The 16,390-nt window shown below is 44.0% G+C and overlaps 1 protein-coding gene across 2 annotated transcripts in view; it reads left to right on the forward strand.

Moving 5' to 3' along the window:
- KLHL29 (kelch like family member 29) overlaps positions 1 to 16,390 on the forward strand; it is a 338,750-nt gene that overhangs the window by 305,079 nt on the left and 17,281 nt on the right. For both annotated transcript variants that reach the window (XM_014956895.1, XM_014956896.1), the window contains 2 exons: positions 2,101 to 2,281; positions 11,000 to 11,193. In XM_014956895.1, the coding sequence (XP_014812381.1) occupies positions 2,101 to 2,281; positions 11,000 to 11,193 (375 nt within the window). The remainder of the gene's footprint in view (positions 1 to 2,100; positions 2,282 to 10,999; positions 11,194 to 16,390) is intronic.

Raw genomic sequence — 16,390 nt, forward strand, 5'->3', positions numbered from 1 at the left:
TGGGAGAGAGGGATTTCCCTGCTTTTGTCATTCTCCATTTCTCTGCGACGTTAACGTTCTCTCAAAGCAGTCAACAGCAATATTCTGCAGTGGCAACGTGAAGAAAATAGGTCTGACAACCATCAAGCATGCAAAGAGGTTTCACTGCCATAGAAACACAATTTAAAATACCGGCTGTAGTTTAGTCTAAATGGTGGGTTATGGAATTTGAGACAGACAGGCTGAACTGCTGAATATGTGACCTACACTTACAGTATTTGCTTACAGGAGCATTCACGTTCTGTACTTGTTGTTGAGACCTCTCTTTTGACAGTAGTCACTAGCCCTGTAATCTTCTTAGTTTCCATGAAACTGAGACCACGTTCCTTAAAAGGCTTTAACTCCCAAAGTAGCTGTCTACACCACTCCTCCAGCATCACGGTGTCTGGGTTTTTGCAGTCTGGTGGTACCTCTCCTTGGCTGGAGGGGGAAAAGCAATTCCCACCAGGAGATGCAAGGATGCTCTGGTGGCAGCCAAGTGGAGGTTTGATGGTAAGAAGAGGAGCTCGGACAGGGGGGTGCAGATGTGTGCCATGCGAGGGTGTAGTCGGGAGCGTGGATGCACCAGGCAGGACCAGTAAGGGGTTACAGCTGTTGCCTTTCCCTTGCCGAGTTCCCTCACTGCATTTTCCACAGTAAATTGCTGCCTGTGGTGTTAAATTCCATTCCAGGCAGATGTGTGCCATGCGAGGGTGTAGTCAGGAGCATGGATGCACCAGGCAGGACCAGTAAGGGGTTACAGCTGTTGCCTTTCCCTTGCCGAGTTCCCTCACTGCATTTTCCACAGTAAATTGCTGCCTGTGGTGTTAAATTCCATTAATACTGCATAGAGGCCCTAAGGATTGATTGGAAGTTATTTCTTGGTGCTTTTTGCCCAGGCTCGTTTTGCCGCTGGAGCGAAGGTCTTCTGTGGAAGCTTTTGTGAGATGTTGACTTTTAGTTATTCTTAGCTGAGGTACTTTCCAATATGTAGAGCCATTTTAGACTGTGCCATACCCGCTAACAAAAGCTGTTGAATCCAAAATTCAAAGCTTATTTCAGCTCTTTCCCTTGAATCTGGATGAGCCGTCTGCTGGTATTTGGTAGCTACAACAGGAGAGCTGAAAATCCCGCGTGGCTGGAAACCGAGCTGAGTGTTGGTTGATGTTTTGCTTTGCTCACACTTACAAGGCACAGGAAAAAGGGAAGGGGGAACCAACAGAAGTGGGACTGAACTCCTGCAAGCTCCAAGCACTGGACCGCACGCTACATAGCATAGGTTTGGAGAGCAAAATACCAAGGAGGAAGCCTGGTTTTCTCATTAAACCACAGAACTGAGCCTAGTTTCTTTTCCTGGCTCAACCACTGACTCCTAGTGTGGTCTAAAACAGATCATTTCACCTCTTTGTGCTTCAAAATGGGGATAGTAAGACACCCACTAAGTGGCTACCTTGGACGCTTCATTCAGAAGTTAAAAAATGGCCAATATAAATACCTCACTGGAGCATCTTGAGCTGTTTTACAGGAGTGGGTACAGCTGGTTCTTTCCTTTGTCAGCAGATGAAAATAAATAAGAAATTTGTCCCTGAAAATTAGGCATTAAGCCTGCAGTGCTTAATGCACTGACTTGATTCTGCCCGTGTATTTGTTGTTTCAATCCATCACTGCATTAAGCATTTTAGATTTCAGACTGGCCTGTGTCTCACCAGCCAAAATAGGCTCTGCCTCCTGACACCTTCTTGCAAGTGTTGCAGTAATTTAATAGACTGGAAGTTATTTATGAACACTGAAAAGGGTCTATCCCCTTATGTACATGTCCCTCATAGTCTGACATCTTGATTTCTTCATGTCATCTTATTAAAAAAAAAAAAACAAACCAGCCTTTGGGGCGCATGAATAAATGACACAGATATGCATCATCGGAACAGATGCTCAGTATTGAGGGTGATTTATTTTAATTAGTCAAATGTCATTTGAAGAGTTTTTACTTTGTAACTGGTTTTGATTGCTGCGCGCAAAGCTGCTGCCGTTCCAGGATCTCACGTAATTCTCTCCCCTTTTCTTCCCCGTCGTGGGCGCCAGGCGGCATGGAGTCGGGTGTCACGCTGGCTGATGTCTGGTGTTACATGTCCCTGCTCGATAACTGGAACCTCGTGTCCCGCATGACAGTCCCGAGGTGTCGACACAACAGCCTGGTGTACGATGGGAAAATTTATACCATCGGAGGGGTCGGTGTGGCAGGCAACGTTGACCATGTGGAAAGGTAAAAAAAAAAATACACCCAAACCCACGCTGCTCGCTGGAGGTTTGGTTTTTTTTCTTCATGCTATGCTAAACTGCCTTTTCCCTTTTAAAGGACACATCAAATGGGCTGTGTGTGTTAAAATAAGCTTTTATAACAGCTAAGAAATGAGGAAACTGTGCAGGATTAGATTTGTTTTTTAAAGCTTCAGTGGAAAGCATTGTTTCAAAACCAAAGACAAAAGCTGCCAGTTTGTCAGTTTGCTCGGGGGAGGGAAGAGAGGAATTAAGCTTCTTTGGACACTTTACACAGATTATACAATGAACTAATAAACTTCCTTTGAATTTAGCGCTGATGAAAGTCTTTACAGATCACAATAATCCTTTTTCTTTCTCTTTTTTTTTATAAAAAAAACCACAAAAAAGCAACAACAAAGTAAGTTTCTCACATGTGCTCTCCTGGTAAATCACCTCAGCCTTGACCTGGCTGGAAGGAAGATCCTCCCTTTGGTGCTCTTGGCCCGGGGCTGGGACCTGCTAAGCTCTGAGTAAAACAACCGATAAATGGAAACAGTTTTGAATTCCTGGCCTAGAGGGGCTGACCAGAGGTGGGAGAGAATGGAAATTTCTCTTTTCAAGAAGACTTCAGATATAAAAGTTTTCCTTTTCTCACACGGAACTTAAAAAAAAAAAAAAAAAAGAGGAAGGAACAAAAGCACAAAAGAAACGTTTCACAAAGTAGAATTCCAAAACCAACTAATTTCATGTCAAACACAACATTCAGTAAGCCCATACATTTTATCAACATTTTCATTAAAAAGTAGAAACCGCTTTGAAATGCAGTATAAGAATATTCCATTCCAAAAAGATGAATACAGCTGTAGCCTTACCCAAAGACTTAAAAATACATTGTGACAATAGATTAATGATACATTTGTTGTGAAATGTTTTTCCTTAGTGAATCTGGCAACCAAAAATATGACTATGGTGGGGTTTTTTTCAGTTTTAAGTGCTGAATTTGAATACTTCTTCGGTAACATTTTGAAGCAATCAGTTCCTAGTAAAAGTTGCCTTAACAAGCAATCCAAAAAGGGATAGGTCATTAAGAAAGATTTCCTTTCAATCTATTTTTTTCTGAATTTTGCTGTTGCAACATTTATGCTCCATTTATGCAGGGAGTGTTTATTTTTTTCATTTAAGGAGACACTGTAAATACTGAATACCAAAACCTGTATTAAAAGTTTATTAATATTTCAAAGTCAAACACTCAGGAAATTAGGAAGTGCCAAAACTAAAGTTTCCTTCTGCAGATCTACTTTTTGGTACGATCTTTAATCATGGGATGATTATTTATTTCCCAAAGGATTTCTGCCTCGTTCAGTGTGTGGGGGCAGAGCAGCTTGGGGAATGTGTGCCTGGCCAGGGAGATCCCGTCTGGTGCTGCGTGATCACCGTTCACATGTAGCTGTGATCCTCTCCGTTCACAAATTTGGCACTATTTTGCATAGGAGACAAGAATTGAGAAAAGGAGGTGTGCTGTGGGACAAGGTCTGCAGGTAGCCTTCCCTCCCTGCCCGGGCACGGGCTGAAGGACTGACGTTGGTGATGATGCTCTCAGCAAGTCAGGGAAATGCAGGCAGTGCAGAATGAATGATAAATCACAGCAGTGAATTCAACACCTGAGCGTTGCTTCCCTCCTCGCTTCCCTCTGGGCTTGAGGTGGGCACTGCCCTTGGGACTGGCTTTGAAGAAAATCTCACCATTTTATGCAGATTTATCTTTGCTTTCTGAAGGTATTTTTCCTGTAATTTTAGTCAGAAAATTTTTAACTAGCAGAAATGTTTTTGTGGACGTGGGAAGGAGAGAGCCCAGGAAAGAGATGCGGTCTTTCATTCCATCTCTGGATAAAGAGGAACATGGAAATAATGCTATCACAGATAGGTGTCTTGATAGATGTCATTGATTGAACGATCTCTTTATTTTTTCCAGAGGCTCCTTTGCGTCTCTGCTCTGATTCTCACAGTCTGTCTTTAACAAAGCATCCAAAACGTCAGTCAGTTGAACAAACCCCAAATCCAAATCAAGCAAAGTCTCCCCCTCTCCTTCCCTCTCCTCTCAGTCACCCAAGCCCTTGCCACGGATGACATTGCAGCCTGCACAGTCGTGCCCTGGCCCCCGCCGTGCCCCGTGTGGCTCAGCGAGAGCGGCCGCGCTGGTTTTCAGTTGTAACAAACCCACCAAGAGACTTTTGTGGGGGAAAGGAGCTGATTTCCTCCCTATCATTTCAGTGCACGCTGTCTCAACCACAATAAGGATGTCTTGTCATGGGGATTTGCTAAACCCGTGGTTATAATTAATCTGCTATTGTCTATAAAGTGTCTTGTGAGATGCAGCCATGGAAAAAGCGCAACATGGACTCTTTTGGGTTATGCCAAGAAATGACAGAGGTTTTGGGATGTTTCCTTTTTAATTCTTTGCATTAAAATGACGGTGGGGAATGACAGAAGCAAGGTATGGCATGGCTGAAGCTGTGCATTTTGGAGAGGATGTTCCAGGGGTCTGCAGCTAGAAATGCAGGTGAGAAATAGCAGACCCTTGTAGCTGTAACTGAGCAAAGTCGTGCCTTTTTCTGGAAAAATCATTTCCCATTTGGACCAGGCAGCTAATTTGTGCCAGTGTTCAGGAATGAGAATCATTGTACCCACTTTTGCAAGCAGTGAGGCTATCTGAATTCGGGTTGCAACTTTAGAAAAAAATACATTAAAATACAAAATAAAGACACTTAATTTGCTCAGTTCTTTGTGTTTGCAGGGACAGTTAATGCTCATGTCTTGACTTTCTCCATCCCCCAAGAGCCAGATGTGACTGGCCTTCTCCCACCTTACTTCTGTGTGGGCTCCACATTCCTCTTCTGATATTGTGTTGTTTTGTATGGGACACTGAGATACCATCTCTCAGGAGGGTGATAAACTCACCATCGTTCAACCAGGTCTTGCAAAAGGACTATATTAAAATGATAAGGTGACATGATTGTATGTTCCATGTCAGATGATGCCAAAAATTACATTTACTACTGAAGTTACCATTGTTTCACTCAGTGCTGAATTTCAGGGTCACGTGCTCTTGCGTTTTGGTTAGTTTCTCACCCCAAAGGAGACATCTGAGATTATGGCCCCATTACCCACCCAGATGGAGGTACGGGGGCTCATCCAGGCCTGACGCACGATGTGGTCCTGGGCTGTGCCACCAGTGTGAAGAACAATGCACTGGACACCCTCCCTGGGCCATCTACCATCTTCACTCGTGCACGAGCAGCTTATCTTCCCCAACCACATTTTGCTTTCTGCTTGCTCGGTTACCTCAAGCGTGACCATGCCCAGCTTTGGCCAGGTTTCCATGCTTTTGGCTGGTGTGGAGGAGGGTACATCTCCGGTCCAAAGTGACCTACCCTGACCTCACCAGTTAGCATGGAGACTGCAGGGTGTCACCGCAGAGGGTCTTTGAAGATGGAGAAAATAACATTTTTTCTCCCCGTTTCCTTCTTGTGGTTCACCTGTTTTTCCTGGAATTCTTGGAATATTTCATCCTAAGTGGTTAAAAACTTACAAAGATGTTTTTATTACATTTGGGTTTTTAAAAACAGGTGTCAGACCATCTCAGCTATACATGCTACCACCTGACTGCACCTAATACATCTGCTGCACCGTTAAAAAGCATTAAAGCAAGAAGGGACCACCAGACTCGGAGTGATTTATGGCATCAGCTCCTGGGCTCCTCTCTCCGTGCTTTTGGTTGTGTCGTTGATGCTGAAGGGTGCAGCCTCAGTCAGAAATTCTGGTGCCACTTAAATCAGTAGGTGTTTTCCCACCAGCTTCAATAGGGCCAAGATTTTTTACCCTTTATTTGCCATTTGTCTGTAAAGAGGCAGTAAAAATTCCAGCTGGATGGATAGAATTGCAGGACTATCACAAACAGAGGGGTTGGAGTCATTCGTTACTCATCTTAAAACAATATGCATGTGCCAGAGGGTCTGAGTTATAAGTCCATTTTTGTGGCTGTACACGGGTATATATTCAGGGAGAGTTATGTTTTGGGAATGAGTGTTTAGGGAAATAACGGTGTGACTGCAGTTCTCCATCAAGCCCCTCTGGCAAGTTCCTGTGTGACAGGGAGTGAGTCATTAGGTGTTCGGCGGGAGGGTATTACGCTTTCTGTCTTCTTCTGAGATATGAGTTGAGTTGGGAGGCGGCGAAATGAAGTGGATCCACGAACTAGGTTTTTAGATAATGGATGGGCCCTGTAATATATGCAATTTGAGAGCCGAGAAGACTGCGTATGCTGACAAGACAATGTATGTGACTAAAAGTGTGGAAATGTGGGTGCTTTGTGGTTATTATCTGTTTGAAGGACAGAAGAAGATGAATCCCCTTGACCTGACAGCACTTTTACAATAGGGTTGTCTAAAATTGGGAGATTACTTCGGCTGGCAGTGTGTACTTGGAAGACAGTCTAAAAAATTCAATGTAAAGTATAAGCTTTATAAGCTTTAGAAACTGCTTCAGAACCTACTGTTTTATTGACGTCTTAAGAAAATTAAATATATAGCCTTGTCCAAGGATAGTTTCTTAAGCCCCTCAGAACAGTCAGAAGAAAATAAAAAAGACAGAAAATAGTAATCCATTAATGTGATTTTAAACAACATGTGAATCATCTGAAGAGCAGATCAATATGACACCGTACGGCTTTATTTTAAATAGCAGTTTCCCTGCAAACTCAATTAAATAATGTATAGGAAACTGGAGGGTGCATGTCTGTAAGCGACTGACCATGATGTAAGGATTTTATAATGTGAATAAATGAAGATACTCATAAGGCTGTTTAACCTAGAAGGAGAGAAGTTAGAGAGACTGAGGAGAAAAAAAAATACTGTTTTCAGGTACTGAAGAGATCAGAAGTCAAGAAGGCAGAGAAGCAAACGGCACAGCTTGAAATGAAAGGTTTCTGCTGTTAATATTGAGGTGGTAGGGAAAGAGTAAGAAAGAAGGCGTTGAACAAAATGAGTGAAGCGAGAGGAGGATCAGCCCCACAGATGAAACCCTCGGGGTGGAGAGTTGTGAAAACCAGCGAGGTTCTTTCTGCCTGTGCTCTCTCCAAGCCCAGGCTGTGTTTTCTGCTGGGTTCAGATCACGTGCCGTATCATGGGTATGTACATAAACCAGAGGGCAGGGACTGCACAAGGGTCAGGTGAGACGATGGTGCTCGGTGATGGGGGGACAGACACGTCCTGCACACATGGAAGGCCCGATGTCCAGAGCACAGCAGGGCCATGGACCATGGGGTTGCAGGGACTGCTGAGGGGGCAGAGGAAAGCCTGCAAGGACATCCGTCTAAAACCACGCATGAGTCCATGGCATGCCAGGACTGCACAACCAGGCGCCAGTCATGTGAAAGGAGATGTCCTTGAAGTTTCAAGTTCAGCAAATTGGATGGGCTTGGTAGGCCCATAGCCAAGGACAGGGATGGACACACCAGAACTGGAGGGAGCGATGGAGGAGGGCGAAGAAAAACCTTCGCTTGGCTTGAAGCCAGCTCCCATTAAGCCTCCATCTATGGCTTCAAACAGGGGAATCAAATGCAAAGCTTGACTAATGGAAAGAGATCAAAGTGATTATTCTTAAAATCAGTTCCCTCCCGCTGGCCCTTGAGCAGAGCCAGTGTTAAAGGCAGCCAAGGAGCCCTACTAGCACTAGTGGTGGTGGAGCAATGACAACACCAGAGATGACACCACAGATGGAAAGGCCCTGGGGCAGAGAGGTAAAGCAGGTGTCATTATTTCCTGTCCTGGAAGGTTACAAAGATTCAACTTTATTCATTTTTAAACCAATTCAGTTAATCTGGTGCAAATCCTTGTGTGAACACATTAGGAGCTGACTTGAGATAGACCAAGATGATGGAAACCTGCCTTGCAGTGGGAGACTTAAGGAGCTTAGACTACTTAGTTTATCCCGTAGAAGGTGAAGAGGTGACTTTATTATTTTCTGCAAGTCCATATGTGAAAGAGAGAGATTTGATAGCAGACAGCTTTATAATCCAAGAAAAAAGAAAAAAAAAGGAAAAAAAGCTTACTTTCTGGTGGGTGGGAGCTGAAGCAAAACACAGACTAGAAATCAGGTCTGCAGCTTTGCAGGGAGGGAATAAATTCCCAGGAGATGGAGAAGCTTGATGGACAGGTGTCAGGAGGACTTGAGGGTACCAACTTTTTCTGTTCTTCCGCCCCAGGGGTAAGTTAGGCACTAAATTAAGAGAGTTGCTTTTCTGAGCAGCCTATGTGAAACCCACATTAGACGCCTGCGTTGGGTGGACAAGGACTGGCTTCCACCTGCTTTATGGTTCACTGACTTTTTAAACTAAATGACACTCAAGACAAGAGTGTTTTTAAGCTGCCCACTTGCACCTCTGTCCAGTAGATTTGCAGCCTTTGGCTTTCAGCGTTTGGTCATTTTTGGTTTCCCGGTGGCAGATGAAGGAGGGTAGAAAACAGAAAGATTAGTTGTGTTGCTTAGAGCATGAAGAGACAGTAGAGAAAAACAGAGTCTAGGAGATCTGTGGTCCTAATAGTAAAATACATTCAGAAAAGGGACTACTGTCTTTGTAATTTGAATGTTTCCCCAGTATTCCTATAGACATGGTCCTCAAGCACACCCAGCTCACAGCAAATGTAAAGGATGTAACCCATCCTTCCCCAAAACGTATTAGGAGGATCAGCTGATGGCAGGAACGTATCTGTCTTGGGAAGTGTGGTCTGCCAGGTGCTTGTGCCAGCCCTGGGAGAGGCAGCATGGATGCTCACCATCCCGTCTTCTCAGACTCAGGCCACTGTGACTGGCCATAAGGGTTCCTGGTGCTGGGTCAGGGTGGATGGTGTGAGACAATACAAGTCAGGTGAGAGATGCAATTTATACCTTGGAAGCAGAGGAACTAGAAAGGCACATGAGGTCAGTTTTTCTCAGCTCTATTTCTTTGCCCAGTTTTGACCAATTCTAACCAATTTCTTAACTACAATAAGACATCAACAATTAAATTACCAGTGCCCTGTTGAGTACAGTTCGCAAAGTGTAACCCAAAAGCAGTGTATGAAATGGTTTCTATTATGTGGGATTTTTGCACATCTGCTGGGGATGGGCATGATTCTGCCCCGAGCGCTGTGGGCAGAGGCAGGAGCTGCAGCATGTGGTGTCTCACCCGGAGGAACTTCTCCTGCAGTCGAACATCCATCCGCAGGCTCCAGTTTGGTACCCAACGTTGAGAATCAGCCCAATGTAGGGGTGTCACCTTGAATGCTCCCAGCATCATGTTGTTTAATCTTGTTATATTTCTCCCCTTTGATCACTTGGTTGTAGATGAATTTAATTTCTCAGTAGCTAATTTACAGCATTGTAAATGGCAGTTCTCCATGCTCATTATAAAGGACTTTCTGTATTTTTTTTTTAGTTAAAGTTTGCCTCCCTCTTGCTTTTCCTTCATTTTTATGAGAGTGTTAATTACTTTCAGTTATATTACTTGAAAACTCATTAATGCGTTTTCATTAAGCACATCATATTGTGGTGTTGCCACCACTTATATCTTTTGTCCCTTTTATTTTCCCCAAGTTTGGGCTGTGAGAATTTGAGGGACGTGTTGCAAAGGAGAATTCCTCTGTCACTGGATCTTTTTTTACAGAGGGATTCATGGCCATGGATTCATTTGATGTTTGCATATTGCATATCACTAATATTAAGAGAAAAAGCCCTGAATGGGTGATGAGGCTTCTGTTCTTACAGCCAACAACTTTGAATAATCACTACACAGGAAACTCCTATTTGACTGAATGTGCCATTACATGGAAATATAGAAGCCTAAAAATCACATTATTTTCCACTGTCTCCAAGACTCATTTTAGAGCAGCTATTTGGATCCCTGCCACGTTATCTTTAAAAAAAATTGACGTCTGTACTTGTGACATTGTCTAAAATGAATCTTCATCCATGGATTATTAACTGCACATCCCTTATGGTCAATGGCTTAATTAAATCAGATACTGATGACCTTAAAACTAATTTAGCACTTACAGCCTACTCTTTTCTGTTTGTTTCGTGTCAAATACGGATGCAAGAGTGAAATCGTATCCTGCAATGAAGCGCAGTAGTCTGGTTTGCACAATGAAAATTAAATGGAGGCAACTTAATTCTGGCACAAAATGTGCATCACTGGTCAGTTAACCAGAGTAAAAAGACCTATCGTGTTGCATTATGTTGTAGGTGAGATGTGTTCCAAGAGCTGAACAACTGAAGTATATTAACAGTTGCCTGCCTGCGGTTGCTATTGGATATCACTGCACTGATTTGCAAGAATAATCTCATTGTATACTCATTAATAGAAATTAATTAGTGGAAGACATCTCAACAAAGATGTCCTCGATTTCTTTAGCTTGGAATATAATGAGATTTGAGAAGCATATAGAGAAAATAGAACCAGCTTTCTCCGGGCTTTTCTTAATGTTTTAAAAGCTTAGAAAAAAGCATTAATTACACTGTTTACCAAGTGGCTGAGTTTGTAGGATGTTAAAAAGAATACGTTTCCACCTCTGCTTTTCTTCTGCTTGTCAACCTGCCTTTCTCTTGGATCCCAGCCTGCTTTCTCTGCCCCTCTGTCCTGCCCAGCATCGCGCTATCTCCGCTCACCGCGGTTCCTCTCGTCCTAGGTACGACACCATAACCAACCAGTGGGAGACCATCGCTCCTCTGCCCAAGGCCGTCCATTCGGCCGCTGCCACCGTTTGTGGTGGCAAGATCTACGTCTTCGGTGGGGTGAACGAAGCCGGCCGAGCTGCGGGGGTCCTGCAGTCCTACATCCCTCAGACTAATTCCTGGAGTTTTATAGAGTCTCCGATGATCGGTAAGGGATGTATGGTGGCAGAGTAAACCCATATTTACATCAGAAATCTCTGTGCTATGGGTATTTTAATACCATTGCAGAAAGCAAATGAGCTGGGGGCGGGGGGATGAGGGGAGATATGTTTACAACAGATTGGCAGGAACGCATGGTATATTATACCAGAGGCAATTATCTGGATCTTCACTGAAGGCAATTGTCACTCATTAATACAGCTAGTTATCAGCTAGAAGCGATGAGTTCAAAGAAGAGGAGAAAGGAAAGCGGTTATTAGATATGGACAACTAGTAATTTTAGATCCAAAAAATCACAAAGTGCAGTGAAACTTCATCCTGGCATCATGTGTAGCTCCACGCCGTTTCGCAGCACTGTTCAGTTAATGGGTTATTACTCAGGGGTTTGCCAGAATGTCCTCTGTCCCGCAGTAAGTGGCAGTCATCCTTAACTGGGATTTTGCAGTGGTGTCCAAAGGCATATGTGCTTCAGAAGCTTAAATCTCCAAGACATGTAGCTTATTAACATTTTACATAATAAAGAGCAAAATGAGAGGCCAAACTTGCCATCTTAACCAGCCAATGTCAGAGCTGCAGATTTCCTTCCGAAATCAGGATAGTGCTCAGAAGTTTGCAACTTACTTGCTGTCTGTGGGGATTTACACCCTGACTCTTTAGGCTGCTTTTGGAAATTAAGTTTAGCATTCATCTTCATGAGGACATTACTGCAGGGTGACAGCCAACCTTGGTGACCTCCTCTGTGCTGGGTGGCTGTGGACAGCCTTTGGTCTGGTTGGACTTCAGTAGCCAAAGAAACAGTGTTCACACAATCATCTCAGAGAAGCTGCTTTGGGATGACTTGCTTTTCCATCCTAGAATCATAGAATGGTTTGGGACCTTTGAAGGTCATCTAGTCCATCCCCTTTGCAATGAACAGGGACATCTTCAATTAGATCATTCAACCTAAAAAAAAAAAAGCAAATTCAAAATGATTCCAAATTGAAGAAATCATCAAAACTCACCCCTTAAACCATAGCTTCCCCTTGAAGATTTTGTAACAGAAAATTGACTCAGCTTGCTCTGCTTATGCTCTGCCATTATGCAGCATGTTTATCTGCAAGAAGAAATATTGGCTTACTTGGAACCCTTTGTCAGTGAAGGAGAGTTTCCACATTTACTGCTGCTCTTTTTCAGGCACATTACAAAAGCCCCACACCATAGGATGCCTTCTTTCTCATCAGGTTGCTCAGAGCCTTGAATGTTTCCGGGGATGGGGCATCTTTCTGGGCAATCTGTGCCAGTGTTTCACCATCCTAAAACTCTTAAGTCACGTTGAAACTGTGACATGAGGTGCTTCATTTGAAAAAAAAAATCATTATTGATCCTGGTAGAGCAATAGGACTATCAAGTAATAAACTATAGAAGCACAGCTGTAAGGTGTTCAGGTAAGGCCTAATCATATTCAGAGAGCTAAAAGAAGCTGCTCTTTTTATTGTAGCTTGTTACGATTATTAGGGTTCTTCTCTTGAGGTTCCCCAGTAGCTGAGGTGGTGAGGAGCTGGTGCAGCCACGGCGTTAGCCTCCCCTGTGCTGCCAGCGGTGCTGCTTTCCGACTGCCTCGCTGCTGTTTGTGTCCAGCCTAACGTAACATGACATGCATATGATGCAGCATGAAGCGCCCAGCGGGAGGGCGTTAACGGGGAAAAGTCATGTTTATGTAATGCGGCAGCAAACAGCCCCATTGCCTGGCTTTTTCCATCACGTGGCCACAGCTGCTGCTGTTCATTTCAGCCCCTGACTGACAGTACGAGATTTTTTCCTGTACTCGGAGCGTGTTGCAAAAATGAATGCATTATGCAAAGAGGTATTCTTTTTTCCTTACCAAAATAGTACAAGTGCCACAGGAGCTAAGAAATCGTTCCCTGGGCTCGTTATACTGTCTAGCAGGTGTCAACATCACGCGTGCTTGGAAAGAATCATCCAGACCATCCAGAGTTGGGTTCGTCATCCATTGTGCTAATGGGCGGGTACTATTATTTCCTAACGAAAATACATGAAAGACAATCCATAAAGTTAAAAGATGGTATTTATCTTTTCTTGGTGTAAGCAAAGTTAATTGTTTAAGATGAAGGCATAAAACACATGATGAAATGCGGAGTTGCTGTGTGTCTTTGTTGGGAAATGTAGAACGTCAATTTATTTGCAAATAAAGTAAAATAGCACAGAGCCTGAAAAATTGCACCCTGGTGGAGAATGTCTGGGAAACTGTGCGGAAGCGATGCCTGATCTTCACTAAAAGGCTGTGGGAATATTGGAATATATCTTAATTTCTCCAGCTCTACAGGAACTGTAGTATCACCTGTATTTAGAAAGTAACCCCCACGAACTGGATGCTCTGTCAAGTGCAGTACGGGCAACACTGTCCAAAACAAAGAGGGAGTAGGAGTCTTGGGGTGCTTTTTACAACATGGACCTGAGATGGATCCCCATTATGATCACTGCCGGGGTGCCTTCGACAGCCTTAGAGCCTTATGGTGTTGATTTGTGAATTCTTAAGGTGTTCCTCGAGCTAAGTCACCTGAGATAGCTGATGGCGAGTTGCGTTGTTTATGGTCACCCCAGAGATCAGTGAAAACTGTTTTATGTCAAATAGGACAATGGGTTGTTTAAAAACACCTCAAGCATGCTCAGATATGCAATATTAGGTGCAGGTATTGAAAGCAGCCAAGGTCTCTGGAGATTTTCAGGCCAGTAGTACCTGTCTCAAGCCATTGTGCTATTTTATGGTAGTGAGTTGAATGCAGCATGGCACACGTCTGAACCCAACAGGTCCATCTCTTCCAAAGCATCATGTGCCAACCTAACCCAAGGCAACACTGACATCAGCCATGGCAAGGGGTAGGGTAGGCTGATCTGCAGGGAGGTGAAGCAGGCTGGATACTGACATCCTGCCTGTGCAGAGGAGATATGGAATGGGGTCTGATAGCAAGTCCACGCAGCTCAGCCCCTGCTTTCTTCTGCCTGGGTTTCTTCTAGGCTTAAGCAGTGAATTGACTCCCAGTTTCCATTTGTTCTTTAGCCTTCACCTGCCAGGAAGTGTTGGGACGTGGATGCCTGCGTGCAGTAGGTATGACACTAGGCTCACCAACACAATGCACATGGATGCTGTGGTAGCCTCTGGGCAGGTGTTGATTGCACACATCCATGTTTGGAGATTCCATTCCAAAGCTCCAAGATGTTCCCCATCCTTTGACCCGCTTCAGTCCTCCCTGCCCTTGGAGACAGCAGGTGTTCCTGCAGCAGCACAGCCCACAGCTTGATATTACTGGAATAATGGAGCTTCCCAGGGATTTCACACTGCATGTTTTTGATAAACCACCTTGCACCTCCCCTTCTTGTGTTTTGAGCTGTAAGAAGTTTGCTACTGTCAAGCCAAAGTCCTACAACAGTAAGTGAACCCAGGCTGTGTACTTCCAACACCTGCCTTTCCATTTCTCGCCAGACTGTCCTACATAGCTCTGCTAAAAATGTATTTCATGCCCAGCTTCCTGAAATTTGTCTTATTTAACAAGATGGCCATAGACATGCTGAAGTCAGTGATTGTAAGTAAGCCTAATTAGCTTGTCACTGCCTTTTAGTTCGTTTGGTGCCTTCATGCCAGGGCACTGAAATATACCTTTTTTGATACCCTGAACACAGTGTCTGTACTGGTGGAATTACAAGTTTTTATTAATGTTTCTGGACTGTAAGAAAAATAGTGTTTAAACATCACCGCTGTTAAATTTTAAAATCTGGTAAGAACTATGGAAATACAGAGGTCATAGATCGAGAGCATTTTTGGTATGTAATCCAAGTATCTAGTTCCTCACCATGCTGTTTACTCCTGCAGTGATATGTCCAGCCAAAGTGGGACAATAACAGAGCTAAGAATGCAAGAAATATCTGGAAAACAGCATTAGCAGCATCTGTGCAAATTTACTGCACTGTCCCATGGTTTCTTTTGGTTAAAATGCATAATGATTCTCATGAATTTATTTTTAGACTTTACAAGAAAAATCAGATGTATGTCTTGGCCTGTCTCTCTCCCCAAGGCCAGTAGTTCAGTACCCGTGTGTGGGTTTGACTGGCTCTCACCTAGAAGTCTCAAAGCACTGAGAGTTCCTTCTCATCCTTCAACGTATTTGTCTTAAGTGTTTTTCCCACTAGTGAGCATGAATTTTTCTTTCCTTTGTCTCACCCACTTCTCCTCCATATTTGCCATGTCCTCTATTCAGAATGGTTTTGTCCACTCCCTGATGTGTTCCCCTCGCACACACTCACTCTGCCCAGCAAAGTCAGTATTTTTGTGTTTGTCCTTTAGCAAATGTCCTCCCTTTCACTTCCTACCGCCGCTTCATCTCTGTGGCCATACTTTGTCCAACTCTCTTCAGTTCATCAATGTTTTACCCATAAATTTGACACTGAAATTGCCCCACGGTGGCAGGTGGAGCTTCCTTTTTGACATGGGGCGTCCCCCACCACGGACAGACAAAATGCAGCGTTTGCAAGTGAGCATGGTCAACTCTGGGGTGTCTGAGGAGGGGATCCTCAAGGGTCACTGGGGAAACCATAGGGCCCTGCAGTCAGTTGTGTAGTTATGAGAACTCGGCTAGCAGGAGAGCAGTGTGCCAGAAGGGCTGACATCCGAGAGCCCACTGCTAATTGCAGTGTCTGCACTTGGGCCTCACAAGCCACGTGGAGGATCAGACCGTGGTCTCCAGGCGGCCGAGGGTCGTTATCTTATCCATTACTATGCCATTCTTGAGCTTGTCTGCATATTATTCAGGGAGGGGAAGAGGCACTTACTATTAAAATAGATTTCGTTTCTATTAACTAGTCTCTTTTCTCCAATCTGCTTCATCACGTGCATCAGCCCCCAGCTCCGGCCACCCCCGCCTGCAGGGAGACCTTTCAGCTGGCGTTATGTCTGGGCTGGTGGCATGCCCGCATTTCTTCCTCCTGATAAAAATGTTTGACTAGCTTGGTTTTAATAACCTTTTTCTATATGAAGTGCTGCTGCCATTCATTGTGATACCACTTCAGTCTCTGACCGAGTGCTTTACTGGAAGGCAACATAAGATCTTTAAGCAATCATGAAAGGGAAAGCAGAACTGTGCTACTTGACCATATAATGTAGCGAGAGATACGAGAGCCACGAAACACATCAC

Source organism: Calidris pugnax, unplaced genomic scaffold (genome assembly GCF_001431845.1).
Source record: "Calidris pugnax isolate Ruff unplaced genomic scaffold, ASM143184v1 scaffold171, whole genome shotgun sequence".
In the NCBI taxonomy this organism is placed as follows: Eukaryota; Metazoa; Chordata; class Aves; order Charadriiformes; family Scolopacidae; genus Calidris; species Calidris pugnax.